This window comes from Hyperolius riggenbachi, chromosome 2 (assembly GCF_040937935.1).
Source record: "Hyperolius riggenbachi isolate aHypRig1 chromosome 2, aHypRig1.pri, whole genome shotgun sequence".
NCBI lineage: Eukaryota > Metazoa > Chordata > Amphibia > Anura > Hyperoliidae > Hyperolius > Hyperolius riggenbachi.
Window position 1 is genome coordinate 63,311,152 of NC_090647.1, and position 22,217 is coordinate 63,333,368.

Genomic DNA, 22,217 nt, shown 5'->3' on the forward strand with positions numbered 1-22,217 from the left:
TTCTCCCACCCAAAGTGGCACCCTACCACCCACCCATATTGGCACCCTCCTCTGTCCTCTCCCCCCACAATGGCTCCCACCTACCCACCCACTGCTACCCACCCAGAGTGGCATCCTCCTCCCTCCTCTCCCCTCAGAGTGGCATCCTTCACCCCACCCAATGTGGCACCCACTCCTACCCACCCAGGTTGGCACCCTCCTCTCCTCCCAAAGTGGTGCCCTTCTCCCACCCAAAGTGGCACCCCACCACCCAACCATGTTTGCACCCTCCTCTTCTTGCAGAGTGGCACCCTCCTCCCACCGAAGTGGCACCCTTCCACCCACCCATGTTGGCACCCTCCTCTGTCCTCTCCCCCCACAATGGCACCCTCCTACCTACCCAGAGTGGCACTCTTCTTTGGTGGGCAAACACATGAGCGGTAGTGTGCGGCTTGCCGAAAGGAATCCCCCCCCCCCCTTGAAAATCCAGGTTTTGCCCCTGCGCCTATTCCCAGGTTGTCTAACAGTCCCCCAATAGCATTCCTTGACCTTCTAGTGCAGTGATCTGAAAACTTCTCCAGCTGTTAAGGAACTGCAAGTCCCACAATGCATTGCAGGAGTCTGACAGCCACAGTCATGATTCATAAAGACAAATGCATTGTGGGACTTGTAGTTCCTTAACAGCTAGAGAGCCAAGTTTGCAGATCACTGTTCTAGAGGACCCCTTCCCATGGCCCATGGGCCTTCCATTGAGGCACCACAACTGTCCCATAGAAGAACCACAGCTCCCTGCATAGAGGTGCCACAGCTCTATGGGGGTACGCTAGGGGCGGTGGTGCCTCTATGGTGATATCCTGGGAGCTTTGGTGCAACAATGGTGGTCATTCTTGGTGCTTTGCTTCCTGTATAGGGGTGTACTGGGTGTTATGGTGTCTCTATGGGGCATGCTGGGTGCTGTGGTTACATGCAGGGTACTGGGGTGCCATGTTGGTTGCTGTAATGCATCTATGGGGCATACTAGGTGTTGTGGCATACCTCCCAACATTTAAACTTCACAAACCGGGACACAGGCCACATCCCCTAACCACACCCCCAACATCCCTAGTCACGCCCACCTGTTTTATAAAAAATAAATATTTGTATTTTATTAATTAATCTTACTTCCGACGGAGAGGGGGGAGGGGGCGTCAGGGTGCCCGTGGGTGCGGAGGAGGGGAGAGAAAAACCTGATCGAGGCACCAGCCGCGGGGGATCCCGTATGCTATTTGGTATGGGTGGCCGCTATTTCTTCCTCCCTCCCTCCCTCCTAATGTGCCCCCCAGTGTCCCCCCTGCAGAGATAAATGCGCAGCAGCGGAGCGGGCTGTCATAAATCTTACCATTGCCTCTCCGACTACCGGGATCTCGCCTGGTCTTCTCGGCTTCCGGCTTCCTGTGACGTCACAGGAAGCCGGAAGCCTAGAAGAGCCAGATGCCGGTAGTCGGAGAGGCAATAATGACAGCCCGCTCCGCTGCTGCGCATTTATCTCTGCAGGGGGGACACTGGGGGGCACATTAGGAGGGAGGGAGGGAGGAAGAAATAGCGGCCACCCATACCAAATAGCATACGGGATCCCCCGCGGCTGGTGCCTCGATCAGGTTTTTTTCCCCCCTTGCCCAGCGGCCGGGACACAAGGGGGGGTAGCGGCGCGGGATGGCGGGAGGGGCCCCCCAAATCATGACGGTCCCGATGAAAATGGGACGGTTGGGGCCTATGGTTGTGGTGACATGCTGGTAGCTATGGTGCCTGAACCCTACATAAGGAGCAAGCATCATTGTGCGTGTCCTCACTGATCCTCCCTGTGAGCACCCCATCCCCAGCAGAGTAGCACAGTACTCATCTCCTCTATCCGCTCTCCAAGTCTGGAGACATCCTCTGTAGCTGATGATTCTCCCCCTAGCATCCGAGAATCAGACGCTAATTGATCTAGCGTCTGATTTAGACGCTAGGAGCACTAGCGTCTGATTTATTCTCAGACACTAAGGGGAGAAGCCCAGAAAAGATGTCTGCAGAATCTGGAGACCAAGCGGCCAGAGGTAAGTACTGCTGCCTGACTCTGCCTAGGGGACATCCGAGGCACCCCAGAATAGATCCGGGGTATGTACCACTGATCTTTGCGGCTAGCCACGCCCCTAAGAGTAAGAGTAAATTGTACGATGATGTGCGATCTTTCCACATCAGGAAGGGGGGGCGCAGCCTCATAAGTTTGCCTCAGGGAGCAAAAAGTCTAGAACCGGACTTGAATGTTAGTCATTAGGTGGTCTATACTATTGGTCAACGTGTACAATAGTAGAATATCTGTACTTTAACTGGTATTTTACTTTCTCTTTTAACATTGCTATTAACATTGCGGTCCGTGTGCCGCCCATTTTACCGAAGCTCCGCTGACACCCAAATTACCTGCTTCGCCAGTCTTACTCTAAAATTATAGTAGAATCCCTCTATAGGAAAATTTAAGGGACCGGACCAAGTAGTTTGCTATATCAGAAATGGTCATACAGATACACCATAGTACTGTATCTTAATGAACTCAATAACTGGGAGTCATTATTTTTAATGTTTCAGTAAGCAAGCACACATATCGTCTAAGCTATATCAAAATGCACAGTGCTCAATATGCAGGGATTTGCATGCAAAATTCATGCAACAACTTGCAGCTTGCACAGGTACAGGGGGATAACTACAAATTATGCCCCCCCCCAGCAAAACTTTAATTGTGCCCCCTCCATGTTGAAACCCTTTCCTTAGCTGACCCTTGGTAACCCTCACAGGGGCTCATCTTACAAGGGTCATAAAACAAGGGCGGCCAGCATAACCTTCCCACCCATAACAAGTGTAGCCACAAAGGACCTGATCTGAAGGCGGAACCCCTTTATTGGAGGCAGAGAAGGTAAGTAGTTGGGGTCCTCTCACGGATATATCAAATAAAGGCACGGGGAAATAAGAGCGCACACCAACGTTGTTAGTAAAATATTGTTCTGAAATACAGATATTTTACTGTAAAAACGTAAAATATCGATATTAAATAGCAATATTTTACTATGGCCAAACCTGTGTGGGGGTCTCAGTTGTCAGGAATGTGATCAGGGGGAAGCAGAATGACATATCCATATGGTGGTAAGCAGGGCGTGTCACCTCTAAGGAAGCAGATCTGGGGGCTGGCAGGCAGGCCGCTCAGTGTAGAGATATCGAGGTAAGGTACCCTTCTTGGGTTTCTGCCACCTCTGGCTCTGCTCGTCCAGCACGACCACCAGCCATATGTGTCTGTCCGGCAGGCGGTGCTCTCGTCGGGCACCATGTGCTGCAGCGGTTTGGCTGCCTCGGGCATGCCAGCGGAGTTCAGACACACGTTCAGGGAGCGGCGCACGCTGGAAGCTGTAAATGACAGATAGGTGCGACAGTCCAGCACCAGGCAGCGCGGACTCCGGAGCAGCCTCTGCAGCCGCCAGCTTTCTATAAGGTCCCCTTTATAGTTTATTTGGTGTATCCCCAATGCGGCAAGTGGACTAAATGGGCCCCAGCCATAGCCTCCAATACAAAATAGTGGTCTTTGGGCGCCCGATATATAGCGGGAGCTGATACAGTCCAAATTTCCGCTCTGAAGCCCAAAGACCGCTATTTTGTATTGGCGGCTAGGGCGGTGCCCATTTAGTCCACATGCACCCTTTTTTCCTGTTCCATCCTCTCACAGCTCTGTGAGCTCCTGGGGCCAGTGATCTTTGGAGTGGTCCGCCTCTCCTACATAAACGCCTGTAGGCATATGCCTACTGGGCCTTATGGAAAATCTAACCCTGCAGATGCATCCATACTGCACATGTGCAAGTGCACACTCCACTGTGCACTATGGACCTTCTCGTCTTTAGAAGTACTGAGGGATGCAAGTGCCTTCAAAGCCTTCGTGAGGACTCCCAAAGGCTATGTAACCAGTTGGTCAAAGAACTTGTAATGGAAGGACAGGGGTGAACCGAGAGCACAGAGAGAGGATCGGGAAGGCTCCATAGGTGAGAGTATCTAGTTTTTTTTCAGGTTTGCTTTAGTATTACTCAATGCACGGTCCACGGATGCACACTATAGGCTTCCCCTCTCCCCCTCCTCCTCCTCTTGTGTGGTATGAGAATTGCCTCTAACATAAGCTATCAGTCTTCCTATATGAGTGCTGCTCGGTGTATATGATGAAAAGAAAGCAAGCTCAATCCACAAGGCGATACTTTACAGTTACATTACTAGACTAGAGGGACATTGCTTTGATCTGCTCATATCTTACAAGAAGTATTGAGAGGCAGAAAGGCTGAGATGGTAAATTAGATTCTAATCATTTTTGCTTGCATGTAAATTCTATGCAGGTGGAAATTGGTCCATTTTTGGACTGGCTTAGTTCCAAGCTGCATATGATTTGCATTGAATTTGCCTAAAATCAAGAATGATTATCAGACTAACATTTATTTTCCAAGCATGACTGGGTCGTGCCCGGAATTGCATTTAGTACATACACATACCTCCAACTTTTTTAAATCAGAAAGAGGGACAATTAAGCCACTCCCCTATCACACCCCTAAACACACCCCGACACACCCCTAGTCACGCATGATATAAAGATTTCATCAGAAAATTATGTTGTTTTGCGATGCAAACCAAACTAATCCTTTCTATCCTGGTTCATTTTCCTTCATATTAACATTTGAAAATAAGAAATATATCAATTTAAAGGATGACAATAAAGTTTGGAGTCAATTAAACCCATTTTTCAGTAGATAAAATGCATATATTTACACAGATCTGTACATCAGTCCTAAAAGAGGGACAAATGAGGAAGAAAGAGGGACAGAGGGACTGGGTTCCCAAACAGACACTGTCCCAGTCCCTCCTAAAGAGGGACAGTTGGGAGCTATGCATACAAGGCTCAGGGTAGAGGTAATGAGTAGAATGATAATACAACAATAACAAAGGCATAACAGCAGCAATGACAAGATACATTTAAAGTGAATGGGAACCATATTTTTAAAAAAATGAAGCAAATACTTACCTAAGGAGAGGGAAGGCTCTGGGTCGTATAGAGCCTTTCATCTCCTCTCTCAGTTCCCTCTATCCTGTGCTGGCTCCCCCCTCGTTTCAAAGGGTATTTGGAAGTCCTCAGGAGCCGTGTCCTCCCGAAGACGTGCGGCTCCATACTGCACAGGCGTGAGCGTGTAAGAGAGCGTGCTTGCGCAGGCGCAGTACAGGGCCGCCCTTCTTCAGGAGCACTCGGGCTCCCTGAAGACTTCTGAAGCCTCTTTCGGCCGGGTAAAGCAGTATTTGACTAAATTAGTCAAATACTGCTACCGGGCGAGCCAGCACCGGAACGAGGGGACCAGGAGAGGAGCAGGAAGGCTCTATAGGACCCAGAGCCTTCCCTCTCCTTGGGTAAGTATCTGTCTCATTTTTTTTAAATGTGGTTCCTATTCACTTTAAGTAGTGTTCCACTACGTTTCTGCCTGTCAACATTTTTTAGAAACGACCTTTTGTTTTATGGAAAAAAAAAAACTTTAGAAATTAGATTGTGAGTTTCTTTGAGGGACCAGGGCTGGCATGACTATACATGAGTTGAGAAGAGTTCTTATATGCTATGTATTAGAGTGTTTGTTTTCTCATAGTTTACAGGCATGCACTATTACAGAAAACTATACTTCTTTCCTTCGATACTTTCTTGCTTGAGCTCTTGCTATGTGCATAAAACCCAACCGTGATGTAGCCTCTCGGAGGAGTCATTTGGAAAAGGGTAGTTAAAACTACTGCAGCATCATTCAAAACAACTTTGAGCCCTCCACTGTAAAAAACAAAAGTTAATGCATTTTACTTAAAATATCATCATGCTTCTGTGTATGCATTATTGATTTCTCTCAGCTTGAATCAGCAAAGTTTTTCTATGGCCTTCACACTAAGTAACGCCTTGGGCCAGAATGTTTATGAGTACTTTTAGTGGGATGTATAAAGACAATTAATATGAATACACGGACATCTTTACAATGCAGTAAATACATGCTGGGAGTGTAAGAAGTATAAATATCTCTCCACTCTTACTGGATCTGGCTGCTTGGATATTATAGAGCACCCTTGTTTACTTTCTGGGCTAGATTTTTTTGCAAAAAGCCACATTGGGCATGGCATGGGGCAGAGCGTGTTCCACAAGGGTTTTTAGGGGATTAGAACACTGGAGAGGAGCGGGTGCAAGAGGAGGAGTAGGGCAGAAAGCTAACTCTACTCTCCTACAGAGAATGGAGGGGGGAGACACAGGAGGTTAACTTACTAACTTATCTCTCCTATGGAAAGGGAGGTAGAGGAGAGGCAGGAGGCTCACTTTGAGGGGGGGGGGGGGAGGCAGGAGGCTGACTGTACTCTCCTGTGGAGAGAGGGAGGAGCGGCAGGAGGCTGGCTTTACTCTCCTGTGGAGAGAGGGAGGAGAGGCAGGAGGCTGGCTTTACTCTCTTATGGAGGGGGTAAGGGAATGCAGGAAGTTGACTTTTCTCTCCTGTGGAGAGGGAGGGGAAGTAGAGAAAGGGCTCTTACTTTACTTTCCTATGGAGAGGGAAGGGGGAGAAGAAGAAGCAGGAGGATGACTTTACTCTCCTGTGAAGAGGGGGAGGAGAGGGAGGAGGCTGACTTTACTCTCCTGTGGAAAGGGGGAGGAGAGGGAGGAGGCTGACTTTACTCTCCTGTGAAGAGGGGGAGGAGAGGGAGGAGGCTGACTTTACTCTCCTTTGGAGAGGGGGAGGAGAGGGAGGAGGCTGACTTTACTCTCCTGTGGAGAGGGGGAGGAGAGGTAGGAGGCTGACTTTTTTTCTCCTGTGGAGAGAGGGAGGAGAGGGAGGAGGCTGGCTTTCCTCTGCTATGTAGAGGTGGAAGAGAAGTAGTAGGTTGACTTTACTCTCCTGTGGAGAAGGGGAATAGAGGCAGGAGGCTGACTTGACTCTCCTGTGGAGATGAAGGGGGAGGAGAGGCAGGAGGCTGACTTTACTCTCCTGTGGAGATGAAGGAGGAGGAGAGGCAGGAAGCTGAATTTACTCTCCTGTGGAGATGAAGGGGGAGAGAGGCAGGAGGCTGACTTTACTCTCCAGTGGAGATGAAGGAGGAGGAGAGGCAGGAAGCTGAATTTACTCTCCTGTGGAGATGAAGGGGGAGAGAGGCAGGAGGCTGACTTTACTCTCTGGTGGAGATGAAGGAGGGAGGGGAGGCAGGAGGCTGACTTTACTCTCCTGGAGATGAAGGGGGAGAGAGGCAGGAGGCTGACTTTACTCTCCTGTGGAGATGAAGGAGGAGGAGAGGCAGGAAGCTGAATTTACTCTCCTGTGGAGATGAAGGGGGAGAGGGGCAGGAGGCTGACTTTACTCTCCAGTGGAGATGAAGGAGGAGGAGAGGCAGGAAGCTGAATTTACTCTCCTGTGGAGATGAAGGGGGAGAGAGGCAGGAGGCTGACTTTACTCTCCAGTGGAGATGAAGGAGGAGGAGAGGCAGGAAGCTGAATTTACTCTCCTGTGGAGATGAAGGGGGAGAGAGGCAGGAGGCTGACTTTACTCTCCAGTGGAGATGAAGGAGGAGGAGAGGCAGGAAGCTGAATTTACTCTCCTGTGGAGATGAAGGGGGAGAGAGGCAGGAGGCTGACTTTACTCTCCTGGAGATGAAGAGGGAGAGAGGCAGGAGGCTGACTTTACTCTCCTGTGGAGATGAAGGGGGAGAGAGGCAGGAGGCTGACTTTACTCTCCTGTGGAGATGAAGGGGGAGAGAGGCAGGAGGATGACTTTACTCTCTTGTGGAGAGGGAGGGGAAGTACAGGAAGTGCTCTGACTTTACTCTCCTATAGAGAGGGAAGGGGGAGAAGAAGAAGCTTGGGGCTGACTTTACTGTTTTATGGAGAGTTGAAAGAGAAAAGAAGCAGTGGGCTTTATGTGTGTTCCTATAGTGAAGGGAAATGGGAGGAGACATTTACTGTAGCATCTCTGGTTGATTGCTTGCCTGGCAAAGAAGATGGGGGCGCCCATAAAGACACCAATCATGAAAACAGTCGCAAACGATCCCCTTTCAGCTATCAAAACTTTCATGTCTGTAATATGTAACTTTACCGCCAACGACTGTAACAATACTGACTATTAAAATAAATGAGGCGCTTTTTTGCCGTAGTTAACTTCGAAGTAACTTCTCTCTGCTGATAATCAGCCGCGTGTGATCGACACACGTTAACATATCCCAAAGTCACACGTCGCCTCCTCCTCTGCGATTGTTAAGTTACTGCTTGTTCCTTATAAGCTTTCTATTACCGTATAGTCTGAGAACAAACATTCTGACCCTTAAAATTAGCATGTACTGACGCTATATTCATTATCCCAAGACTATGAGAAACTGAGACTTAAAGCCTTAACTGCTCATTAGAGACGAAGGTTCCCCTCTGGGTATGTGAAATAGATCAAGAGGTACATTGCGGTTAATAGTGATTATACATTATTGCTACTTTTTTTCTTTACTGTGAACTACTTAAATCAGCTTCACAAAGACGTTAACACTTTTTTTAATAATGCTTAATTTTCTCCCGACAGCCCCGTCCCGACGATCTCGTGGAGGAAAGTCAGCGGATTCATTCCCAGCAAAGCGAGGCTGAGGAAGTCGCAGGCCGTCCTGGAGATCCCGAACGTTCAGCTGGAGGATGCCGGGACTTACGAGTGTAAAGCCGAAAACTCCAGGGGGAAGAATGCTTTCCGGGGACAGCTACAAGTGTACAGTACGTGGCTATTCTTCGGCATTGATTGTCATGTGATTAAGTGAGGATTGGTAAAATGCTGCAGGGTTTGGTTTGTACGATTGATGATCACAGATTATTCCATGTAGCATTGCCTATCCAATATATTAAACTGGACCTGAACTCAGAACTCCTCTCCGCTCTAAAAGCTACACAACAGCATAATAACCTTAAAGAAAAAAACATTTCTTTGTTACAGTTGATACAAATGCTAAAATAAATCTGCACAGTTTCTACTTCCTGATTCCTGGAAGCAGACATATTGTTTACAGCCTGTACTTTCAAATGGGCTTATCAGCGTATCTGCTATAGCCAGTCATGTGACACAGGGGGAAGATCAAATTACAACTTGTGATTAGACACAAATGAGGGGGAATTACACAGGCTAAACTCTTTAAACACATACAGGGTGCATTTCTGTTATGTTTTCCTTGTGTCCTGTGCAAGAGTCCAGGTCCACTAAGGCTAAAAAAATGGTAACATTTATAATACATGTAAACCCATACAAATAAGACGTATGGTTATTCCAGAGTAAAATGAGCTATAAATTACTAGTCTCCTATGTAGCTGCCACTTACAATAGTACGTAGAAATCTGATGGAACTGACAGGTTTTTGACTTGTCTATCTCTTCATAGTGGTACAAGGGAGGGAAGAGGCAGCCAGATAGTGATACAATTTGCATTGAAACAATAAAATGAAAATGAGTTGAGGTGACTTACCTCAAATGAAGACAAATTCATGTAAACAACAAATTTTATTATGCACCAGCAACGTGTTTCATAGGTCTAAGTCCACTTCCACAGGCCAAATCAAGTGCCAAAAAAGTGCAATGAGCCAACATAAGGTGCCTTATGTCTCAAAATTCTGTATTTTTTGTTCAGCTTGGACATAAGATACTGTATTTGGGTAGGTCCTATACTTTATATTGTAAGAGAAAGACCTTGTAAGTCTTGGTTTTGATAATGTACTACTGTCAGCCTAACTGTGTTACAAAAAAAAAGTAGCACACCCCATAAAAATACACTTGAAACATTAATTGCAAGTCTTTATCTACTTTAAACCATGCATTGAAACTCTGCACTTAGTATCTTCACTTTGCTCCCCCTCCCTCCTCTGCCATGGTGATGTGTCTATTCAGCAGAGGAGGGAGTGGGACTGGGAGCAGAGGGAAGAGACTAGACAGAGAGTCTATCTTCATCAGCAATGATTACACCGATTAGCATAGCAGCAGAACTTTTACTGCTCTCTGCATTGCAAGTAAAAATATTTACACACAGGGAATACTTTCAGATGTTCTTTTATGTACATAAGATAAGAATAGATACTTTTGGGGCTATTGGAACTCTGCTGTTAGCATTGCAAGACTTATCTGGATATCTGAGTATCTCTGTGGATTTCATCGTCAACTATTTGCAGAGAATAATACTGATTTATGGATATGTTCCGCAGTGACAGGAGCAGTTTATTCTCCTTCTGTCCCCGAGTTAGAACATATGAGGCTATACCTCATTGTTTCACTGTAAATAATAGATCTTTTTTGAGTGTTTGGGTGTGTTATAAGCTTCAAAAGTAGCAGAGCTGGTGACGACTTTTGCAGTATATATGAAACGCTAAGACGCAGAGGCAAACAGTGTTGTATAATGTGCCATATGTTTAACAAGTGCAAGGCACAAAACAACACCTCCTCTGTGAAACAATCACAACAAACAAAAATAATGAAGTCAATCTATACAAAAGTACAAGTATACAAAATACACCCATATACAACCAGGGATCTGGCTGAGCACATAATCCTTAAAATATAAAAAATGCAATGCATGCTGAACGACAGGGGCATAAAAATCGGGGGTTAGCAGAAAACGCTCAAAAAATGTAGAGTTGAAAATATGATAGAAAATGCTGCCAAAGTGCAAAAATTGTAAACAGATCACAGTGTGATTGCATTTGTGACGTATAGTGGACAACATTACTGATATTAAAGGAGAACTGTATCAAGAGGGCTATGAAGGCTGCCATATTTATTTCCCTCTAAGCAATACCAGTTGCCTAACAGTCCTGCTGATCCTCTGCCTCTAATATGTTTTGCCATAGCCCCTCAGCAAGCATGCAGCAGATCAGGTGTTTCTGACATTATTGTCAGAACTGACAAGATTAGCTGCATGCTTGTTACTGGTGTTATTCAAATATTGTTGCAGCCAAATAGATCACCAGGGCTGCCAGGTAACTGGTAGAGCTTAAAATGAAATAAATATGGCAGCCTCCCTATTCTTTTTGCTCAAAGGAAGTTATGACTATATATAGCACTACACAGTAGGTATCAAAAATTATAACAATTTATTAGAATAATTCATCAAACAGCACTATACAGTATTAAAAAAATCTAAAAACCAGAAGAACACCTCATCTTATTGGTATATATCCATAAACAGTTGCTCAATGAAAGCTATAATAGCAATAATATAAATCTCCTGTGCAGCGCAATGAGAGCTGCCACAGGGATTGAACCCGGGTTCAGAAAGCCACAAGCTAACCTATATGACGTGAATGAAACTTAGATAAATAAGCAATCAAACTACAGTGACAATATGAATACCTGTGGAAAAAGTGCGTTAGTGCAAACAATAAATGACGATCAGCCCAAACCAATGGATGCTGAATAATAAGTGTTAGGATGCTGGGACTAGCCTAATGGAAATAGTGACAGACAAGAGCAAGAGGCTTACGTGACCCGATGGAGGATGAAACCACGGAGGTGTCCAGGAGTGGAGGAAGGCCCCCGGTAGACTTCTCTACCGGTATCGCGGCAGTCACGCCGCTTTATCAAGAGAGGGGGGATCCAGTGTGTGTCCGGCTGGCGTGCCGGCTAGATATAGTGCCAAGGAGGTGGTCACGTGAGCGCCAGACGCGCATCACGTGATCCGCCTCAGTCCAATGCGGAAACAAGGAAAGCGAGGCGATAGTAAACCACGCTGGAGCGCATGCAGTGTAAGTATATGGTGGGCAAGAGGGGACAATTGGCAATGCTCGTTCCTGCCTGCTATTAGCAGCCGGAACGGCGCAAAACCGCTTATAAACAGCATTATTCAAGCATCCAAAAGTTTGGGTCCCAAAATGTTTATTGAAAAATAGCAATACAAGCCCAATATGCTAATCTCTATCTAAACATAATATATGGGCACAGATTACAAATATACATGGGGGAAAAATCGCAGTGTCCCTACATTATAGATTGTTAAAAGCACAGTACAGATTACAGGGAATTAGTCCAATTCTCATAAGGGCAGAGTCCACACAGCACCAGAGACCATGAAGAGATAGTCCCACGTCATAATTCCAAGGGCAACCCCGATGCGGCGTGAAAAAACGTACAAAAAACGATAGTCCATTCCAGAGTAGCAACAACGGCAGTCCATTTTAAGAGGCAATTAGATAAACAACATAGGGTCCACTAAAACTCCATACAAAGAGGCAATTACATAACCAGTGGGATCCACTAGAGGTCCATCCAATATGAAAAAACAGTAGTTTAGATAATACAGAATCTGTAATAGAGAGAGTAAGTGTTAATCATGATTATAAGAATCCTGTAAAATCCATTTCCTCATTGAGGCCCTGGGGGGATTTTGACCCAAGATAATAAATCCACCCAGCCTCCCTCTGTAAAAGCTTGGACACTAGGTCACCCCCTCTAATCAAGGATCTAATATGTTCCCTATTCTTTTTACTATAGTTGACCTTTAAAGGACACCTTAAAGGACACCTGAAGTGAGAGGTATATGCATTCCTTTGATAAAGGCGCCTGTTTCAAATGGTGCAGGATAGGGGTAGTAGAATATATCAGTAAATTTACTCTAATATTGTACTAATTCATTTATGTACTGTAGCAAAATTAGGGTAATATTTACTGATATTTTACTATGACTTAACCCCTCCCTACTCTCACACACACCCCTCCTCTGGGGGTGTCTAACCACTTAACCCCCTCCCCCCAGTGCAGCATTGGATCAAACTAAAATGGGGCCCTAGGCAAGATAACTGAAATGGGGCCCAAGGCAAGATAGCATTTTTGCACACCGTTGATGGTTAGTTACCTAGCTTAATTGTCTTTGTTGGGGGCTAACATCCACCGGGCCCCTAGACTCTCTCAGGCCCTAGGCAGCTATCTAAAATTGCATTGTGGAAGATCCAGCTCTGTCCCGGTGGGTGCCTAACCTTATATATGTCAGCCTCCATATCCCTCTCCCTTCAGAAGTCCTTTAAAACTTAGATTATGCAAGGGTTTTAGTTAGCCATTAAAATGCAAGAAATGTTAATCTTATTTTTTCTACTGAAATAATTATGTTGGCTAACAGAGTACAGCACGTATTTTCTTTTTCTGCTACTTTAAGAGCAGCAGTTGAGAATGGGAAAAAAGCCTTTTTCTAATCCCATGCTGTGCTCAAATCACACCTCTTTGTAAAGATCTTTTGAGACTGTGTGGCCCAAATGAGCAAGCAGGGAGTCTACTTTTGAAAAGCTTGAGGAAGGGCATCTTATTATCACTTGGAGGGCTGATTTGTAACCATAAAAGATGTAGACGTTCTCTCACCCCAGACCAAAAAACCTTGGAGCAAATGTCTGTGTTAAAAACCTGATCCAGTTCACATTTTCTCCTAAGTTTCTCCCAGAGATATTTTTTCATCTTCTGTTTAAAATAACTTTTCAGCACTTTGTAACTGAAAAAGTACCAAAAAGTTAGGTGATGATTGTAATCTGCATATTAGGCAGATTATGTAATTACGATTTGGACATTCAATTGATTTTGTGTAATCCATTCATAATTTTGATTCATTTTTGCATAATTTTGTGCCAAATGTTACTTGCAAAGCCCTCATATATGCTTTTGTCACCAAAATTGCTGGGGATGTTATGGGGAATAGTAGGAATAAACGTCTATTTTTTAAACGGCGCTACAAAGTCAATAGCAGTATAGTCCTCTTTCCCTTTGTTAGAGTAGGGATATTACTGGACAACAGTTCTCGCGTGTCTGCGCTTCTAGTTGGGTATAGCCACACCCTTCTGCACAAGTTCCAAGTATTAGATAGCGCTCCACTTCAATTAGTAGATAGAAGATAGCTGAATGTCCCTTTAGGGACCACACTCACCCGTCCAAAATGATCCCTGTGAGACTGGTCAAGATAAATTCTGGTATCCTCCTTATTCGAGCTCCTCCGCTGTCGGGTATCTGCCGCTCCAGATAGGTAATCCTCCTTTTCAGGCTGCCTCCCCTTCAGGTTGAAGTTCCTCAGTGCACCTCATAAGTTAAAATGAGTTACCATAGTGTAACGCCGTAAAAGGTTAAACAATTTTATTGTGCTAAAAATACTCACAAGAGTTGGTAACAGCGTTTAGCTCCGGGTGGAGCCGGAGGACAACCAGGAATTACGCCAGGACGCGAGAACGGGCAGCTAGATCGCAGAGAAACGGCGCTATCTTCAGGCCTACAAGGGAGGCACGGGGGAGAGCCCGTTAATCACTCTAAATGCTGTTACCAATCGTACTCTTGTGAGTATTTTTAGCACAATAAAATTGTTTAACCTTTTACGGAATTACGCTATGGGATCTCATTTTCACTTATGAGGTGCACTGAGGAACTTCAACCTGAAGGGGAGACAGCCTGAAAAGGAGGATTACCTATCTGGAGCGGCAGATACCCGACAGCGGAGGAGCTCGAATAAGGAGGATACCAGAATCTATCTTGACCAGTCTAGAAGTGGTCATGTTGGACGGGTGAGTGCGGTCCCTAAAGGGACATTCAGCTATCTTCTATCTACTAATTGAAGTGGAGCGCTATCTAATATTTGGGAAATAGTAGGAATAAGTAAAAAAAAAAAGTTTTACAAAAGACCTTGTAGTTTTTGAGAAAACAGATTTTTAAAAATGCAAAGGAAAAATGTTTTTTTAAACTCAGAAAAATAACAGTTTTAAAAACAGTTTTCCTTTGCAATTTTAAAATCAAATTTCTCAAAAATGACAAGGTCTTTTTGAAAAAGATTTGTTTTTCTGACTTGTTTCCACTATTCTCCATAATCTACCTAACAATCTTGGTGACTAACGCATGTATGGGGGCTTTGCTTTTAACCACTAGAGTCGGCACAAAATTACATGAAATTGAAAAATTACAGTTCCTGATTACGTTTACATGCAAAATTGTGATCTTTCCCAAAATGTTACATTACAATTTCATATCATAATCGCGAATTACAATGCAAAATTATGGTTATGCAAAATTTGTTCTCATCACTATATGTTGGTTATTTTTTTCTCACTTACTTATACATATGCATATGCATATCATAAACTCTCCATGCAGTTCATTGGTATTTGTTTTTTATTGGTGTCACTACCATATAAAAACATGTGCTACTCACTTAGCCCAGAGTGGCCAAGTAAACCAAGTAAGTAGGGTTTTATGCATTCAGACTCTATATACTTCTAAACTTGTAGAGTTTGGGTGTTTTTTTTTGTTTTGTTTTTTTTCTCAGGTCAATGCTTGATAAGATTTTCCAACATACACGTTTACATGGGGCTCGAACCCCCATCGACAATTTTTCTTTTCTAATTTTAGAACCAACCGAAGTGTTTAAGGTCAAATGTAGATCATTCTCTTTATAGCTATTATTGATGTATTGAGCTGTTTACTAGTAATCCTGCTGTACTGCCTCATTTTCTTCGCTATGTTGAAAACTTAACAAAAACTATTGTATTAAAAAAGAATACATCAACAACCAATTTAACCACTTAAGGACCAGGGGATTTTTGGATGATCTGTGCTGCGTGGGCTCTCCAGCCCGCAGCACAGATCGAGTAAAAGGCAGGGCGATCAGACTTCCCCCCTATTTTCTCCACTAGGGGAAAGTCCTGCTGGGGGGGTCTGATCGCCGCCACTCTCTGTGGCCGAGGGGGAGGGGGGGCTGGGGGCTCCTCAAAGCCCCCCTCCGCAGCGATTTTCCTCCTCCCTCTCCTTCCCTCCCTCTCGTTCAGGCTATGGGCGGCACAGGACGGCGATCTATCCTGCGCTGCCTCTAATAAGCTTTAGCCTATCAGATGCCGACGATCCCCGGCCAATCAGAGGCCGGGGATCGCCGATCTCCTTTACGGCGCTGCTGCGCAACAGCGCCGTATTGATGTAAACAGCGGGGCTTTCTTCCCCGCGTGTTTACATTTCACCTGCGAACCGCGATCGGAGGCTCGCAGGCAGTTCACGGAGACACCCTCCGTGAACTGACATGGAAAGGCCGCTCGGGCGGCCGTTTCCATGTAAAACCACTTAACACCTAGGTCTGCCGATCGGCTGACCGTGGTCGTTAAGTGGTTGAAAAAAACAAAAACCACCAAAATGTAGGTGAAAATGTACTGTCTAAATTATTGAGTATTTTCTTGCTTGCTGGTGGCTAAAAAAGGTCATTTTATTGACAAGAAGTTAAACAAATATTACATAGGAGAAAACTTGGAGAAAAGGTAAATTGGTTCAGGCTCAATGGGTGATAATGAGGACTTGTCTGCCACATTTTGACTTTTTATGGTCTGTAAATACAGTATTCTAGTTTATGTTTTGGTCACTGGGACAGGAGACAAAGGGAAAACTGTGTCTAGCATGAGATAATGTCTGTTTGTTCCCCTGAAACATTTGTCCTGTTTCCAACTTTCACTTTTTTAGTGCTGGTTTGTAATAAAGTTTGAAAGCCCACCAATAACAGATACTTCCCACTCTTTAACAGGAACAACTATTCCAGTCTAACCAAGGGTTGGGGCCAATATCTTGTCACCCATATCACATGACCATAATGGCTGCTGAAATAGCCTCCCTTGCTCGGGTGTATATTTCAGCTGGAGGTTGTACAGTAGCTTTCCTGCTTCCGTGCCAGTACAGCCCATTTATATGGAGTGAGTAGCACAGTAGTAGTTGCTGCCTGGAGATCTTAGACTTGATTTATGTACATGCATGTGTTCCTTAGAATGGTAGAACCTGATTGGCCTCATTGTGAATCCCAGGTTTATGAGCATGAAATATTTTGTTTGCTTGCTGACTGGTGTGGATAGAGTAGGGACTCTTTTGACTTGGTGGAACCTCAACACTGGTGAAAGGGTCTAGTCTGGAATGCGTTTAAATGCAAACTATTTTGGAAGTAAATATCCTTTAATTAGTGCAACTGAATAAAACATGCACTCAAGTTGTTTTTTTGAACATGACCAGAGTTCCAGCTTGTTACAAGTGTTTGAGTGCAGAGGGTTAATGATTGTTTGTATCAACACTGCACATCTGCTATCCCTCTAGAAAGTGCAGTTAATTTATAAAGGCAGCTACAAGGGCTGGATTTCTGTAAAGGCCACAAAGGCCATGGTCTTGGGCGGATGCAGCCTAAGGCGACACCTGGACATGAAAGAGGGGTTGATACACATGAAAAAGGAGTCTGAAAATGGAGAGCAACATATGAAAAAGGGAAGCTGATGCTCACGGGAGCTGTTTCTGAAAGAGAGGGGCTGCTGTGCATGGATAATACACATGGAAGAGGGGGCTGCATGTGGAATGGGAGGGGTGCTGTACATGAATGTTAGACATGGAAGAGGGGGCTGCACATGGAATGGGAGGGGTGTGCTGCAAAAGAAAGGGGAGATACAATATACAGTACTTGGCCTGGCGGCACAAAAAGTATTAATCCAGCCTTGGCTACAAATAAAAATCAAATCAAAAGTAGTGAGGAACCAGTCCAGAATGCTTTTTTTTTAGTGTACAAGCTGAAAACTCATTGGTTGCCCCCACGGGCAAATCTTTTCACTTTTGCTCAGATTTGATTTTTATTATTGTTTATTATTAGGATGAGATCAGGCGGTTGAACGCGGAGCAGATGTTAAACTTCAGAAGGCTGATTTTCAAACCGATGATCATCTTCCGACAAATAAAGATACAAATACACAGGGTTGTAAAGATGACAAATGTTCACAAGTTATTTACTGACGCCCTTGCGCTGATAAGGTTATTTGGGTGCTGCGATGGGCAGGCCTCCAATAGACTCCTTTGTTCATTTTTGATAATTGGGTGCCCAGACGGTCATTTGGGCATTTAATGACATAGACAACGATCGGCTACAATTAATGTAGGGCATCAACGGGGAAGGTTTAGGCATTAGGTGGGGGGTTAAAGTTAGGCATGCACAGGGAGAGTTAGGTATTAGGGGGTTAGGTACTTAGACCAAAGGGTTAAGATTAGGATAGGTGATGGGTAGTACATCAGAGGTGTAACAATAACCCCTGTGACCTCCGCGATTGCAGGGGGGCCCGGGGGCTTTGGGGGCCCCTCCTCCTCCCATCCACCTGCAGAGTAATGCAGGGAACATTATAATTACCCGTTTCCGGGTAAATATAAGCAGGCAATATTACACTCGCTACAAGTTCCAGTGCTGCAAGTCTCCTCCGCGCATCACAGTACAGCCATCTCTGCTGCCATTCAACGTCTCCATATCACATGACCAGTGCGATTCGTGTGATCAGGAGCTCGGCAAATAGCAGCAGAGAGTGCTTCTATGATGCATGGAGATCCACGGTGCTGCGATACTCTGCATAGTGAAAGGGGGTGGCAGGGATGTTTATTCACTGGCTGTCTACCTGGTTCCTAGACTAATGACCTAGGGGACCCCAGGCAATCTTTTTTGCAGGGGGCCCATACTTGGTAGTTACACCTAAGTGAATAGTAAAATATTGCATATTTAAATAACCAATACATTTAATATTAGCAGCACCACCCGGCACCATATTGGTGCGGCAGTGCCGCAATATGTACTCACTTTTGGTGCCCTCTGTTACAGTTAGCGCTACCTGTTATAAGAACAGTTAGGTCTGGCACACGTCACAGATGATGTTGGCATCTACATCGGTCCATTTCTTTTTATCGGATCTAAACATTGCCTAGAAAATCCGTGTAGCCAACCCAACTGTTCGGTTTTTCAGCAGGAGATGCAGAAAGAGTGACATTGTTTGGGCACGATCTTTTCAGGCTAACACGTTCCATTGAAATACCAATGGAAACGTTCAGCCCACAGCGGCGTCCCTCTACATGAGACCTTTAAATGAAGTACAGTGCCTGGCGGAATAGAGCTTCCTGCACAGCTCCGAACATAAAACAAAAAAAAGCCATCCTTGGCCGGGGAGCGGGAGGTTGACTGCTTTATTATTCAGCATGATTGATGAACGGCGCAGCATCTGGAGCAGGTGACGGGCTGCAAATAAACACCAGGTCCAGTAGGTGAATGAAGGGCATAGACTATGGCCTCTATAACAATACATTTCCATACATATTACCATGGACCCACCTCCGTGCTCTTATCTTAATTGAAATGGAAGGCTACCCTATTTGTGAATGCACATAAATGAATGTGGACCTGAACTCTGCATGCACATTTTCCATCTTAATATAACAAAAGATCTGAGAAGCGCTGGATATAGGTAGATCCATCTTGTATTCTTCATCTATATATAGTAGAAAGCATTTCTGCCCCTTTCCCTTTCTTATGTGCTATAGTTTTATCTTATTTAATTTTTTTGACATGTCTTCATAAAGGGAACCATAATGAACAGCACAAATATTCATAATATAATGGAACCTTGGTTTGCGAGCATAATTCCTTCTAGAAACATGTTGGTCATCCAAAGCACTCATATAAAATTTCTGCGTAAGAATTAAAGCGCAACTAAAGTATTCTAAGTAAACAAGAGTTTCACTTACCTGGGGCTTCTGCCAGCCCCCTAAGCTGACCTGTGCCCACAAAGTTACCATACGATCCTCCGTTTCCACGTCGCGGCTCACTTTCACGTCACGCAGTGTGTGTCTTCTCCGCCTGTGCGGCCCTGGCCACGTACATCCTCATTCCTTGCTGGAAGTGTACTGCGCAGGTTGCTCCTTGCCCCGGGAATACGTATGAGGATACTCGTGGCCAAGGCGCAGTGGACATCGACTTAGAAGTTGGCTTCCACTACATGAAGAAAAGTGATCTGCGGGAGGGGGGGGGGGGTAACGGAGGATCATTTTGAAATGGTGTGGGCACAGGTCGGCTGCAGGGGGCTGGCAGAAGCCCCAGGTAAGCAAACTTCTTAATTTTTTTTAGCATACTTCAGTTCTGCTTTAATGTGATCTCAGATGACTTGTCCACAATTCAAAAACATTTACAAAAAAAAATATTTAATACAAAGTACTGTATAAATTAAATATGCATAAAGTAAAACAAATTAAGTGAACCTCCAGACTAACAATCTACTCAGCAGCACTGAAAAGGCTTGGTGTTTTTTTTAACAGTTTCACAGCATCAGAACTTTTTTTTTTACCAAAAGCCTCATTTTTAGCTGAACAGAAGCTAAGCTCCGGCCCATCGTAGAAAACTGCCCAGACATTTTTCCCCTGCTGCTGTGCAAAGCATGATGGGATTTTTGATGTTGTTGTTCTCATTGCTCAGCAACTTGGAGGGGTGATCAGGACACAGGACTGTTGGAACTGCATCTCATGCTCCCTGTCACCTCCTTTCAACCAAAAATATGGCTGCCCTCATTAAATCACAAACATTTGCCTGTTCTTTTAAAACAGGGTGGGTAAGAGATTATATTACCTATCTATTTTAACTAACATAACTAATGTAACTTAATGACAGCATGTTTGTTTAGGCTGAAGTTCCTCTTTAAGCTTCACTTTACATTTAAAGTGTATCCGAGGTGACGTGACACGATGAGATACACTTGTTTTATTTTGCTGCCAGAAAGAGTTAATTTTCAGGCATACAAGTAACAGTTTCTGTATTGTCTGTAGCTTGTCAGGAACATAGTAAACATCACTGATAAGCAAATTACAGCCATACAAGTTTTCCTGGCAGAAAACAACTTCTGAGGACAGGGGGAAATAAAAAAAGGTCAATAGTTCATGTATTTTAACGTTGAGACACTTAATAGGCTTCCATTGAGCAGAGACAACAAAACATACAATCTATTTGTAAATGTTTAAAAATAAAGTAAACCCATGGGATATGTAAAAAAAATAAAAATGTAGGAGTAGGAGGATAAATAAAATTGTTTAGCTCATCAGTTTATTTTCACCTCGGGTTCACTTTAAAAGGAATTGTGGCTGGTGGAGAGGATGACAGTTATTGTGTGGGGAGACTTTCACTATAACAAACAGAATCATTGTTATCTGTTGGCTTACTCCAACCTTTACTCCAACCTTTTTCTTTTTGCATAGCTACAACCGCTTGATGAGGACCACAGGCTTACACCCCTAGTGACCAGGCCATTTTTTACAATTCTGCACTCTGAAGTTTTAACAGTGCATTGCACGGCCATACAACTTAGCAGCCAAATAAATCTTGCCTACTTTTCTGCTCTCCTTTTCTGTCCCCTTTTCTGCCCACCAGCAGAGCTTTCTGAGTAGGATCTGATTGCTGCAGCAATTTCTTAATTTTTTTTAGTAATACTAGTGTTCTGTTTTTTTGTTATAAAATGTGCTATCTTTTTTTTTTGCCTCCCTCCCTCCCTCCCCCCGAGATCCAATCACAGAGATCGTATCTTATAGGCACCAGCCTACGAGAAGGATCTGTTTCCCTGCCACTTGAGAACACAGATCGGTGACAGAGCTGTCTCCCATACAGTAGATCGCAGCAATGTACATGTAAACAAACTTTTTTTTGTCTAATAGCCTGCGTTCTCTGCTAATCTCCGCCCCCAGGACTTGACGCCAATCAGCGTTAGGCGGCCCTATGAGCCACTCTGCGACCGCCCATCGGCGTTAGGCATTCGCAGAGCAGTTAACAAGGAACTTATCCAATAACAGTTGCTATTGACTATTTTTAAGGATTTCGCAGAAATGTGACATTGAACAGTCACTACACTAAAATTACCCCCGATAGGAGGTAATGCTTAAAGGAATACTTAAGTGTCCTAAAAGAAATGACTTGTACTCACCGGGGCTCCCCTCAGCCCCCTGCAGCTGAACGGTGCCCTCGCCGTGTCTCTCCGATGCAGCTGGACTCGCCGGCGGCCACTTCCGGTTCCGCCGTCACCGGCCGACAGGCTGGGAACGCGGCTGGTTAGCCGCGTTCCCGGCCGCAATAGCGCCCAGCTGCATCGGAGAGACACGGCGAGGGCACCGTTCAGCTGCAGGGGGCTGAGGGGAGTCCCGGGTGAGTACAAGTCATTTTTTATAGGACAGTTAAGTTTTCCTTTAATTAACATGCCTGTATTACATCATTCCCAATGTTCAGACTGCAAGGGGGAGGGCACAGTCTGAATTTGGTTGCAGCCTATAGCACAGACAGTCGGCGTTGCAGAAAGTGAGTATTGTCTATGCTCCTGGCCAGGCATTTTAGAACTGATTTTTATTTTTTCACATCAGCTAATCAATAAGCTTATAGACCAGT

General features: G+C 44.8%; 1 protein-coding gene across 2 annotated transcripts in view; it reads left to right on the forward strand.

The window, feature by feature from the left end:
- The window catches only part of CNTN5 (contactin 5), a 1,437,092-nt gene that overhangs the window by 1,058,016 nt on the left and 356,859 nt on the right, over nucleotides 1-22,217 (forward strand). For both annotated transcript variants that reach the window (XM_068266844.1, XM_068266845.1), the window contains exon 11: nucleotides 8,583-8,764. In XM_068266844.1, the coding sequence (XP_068122945.1) occupies nucleotides 8,583-8,764 (182 nt within the window). The remainder of the gene's footprint in view (nucleotides 1-8,582; nucleotides 8,765-22,217) is intronic.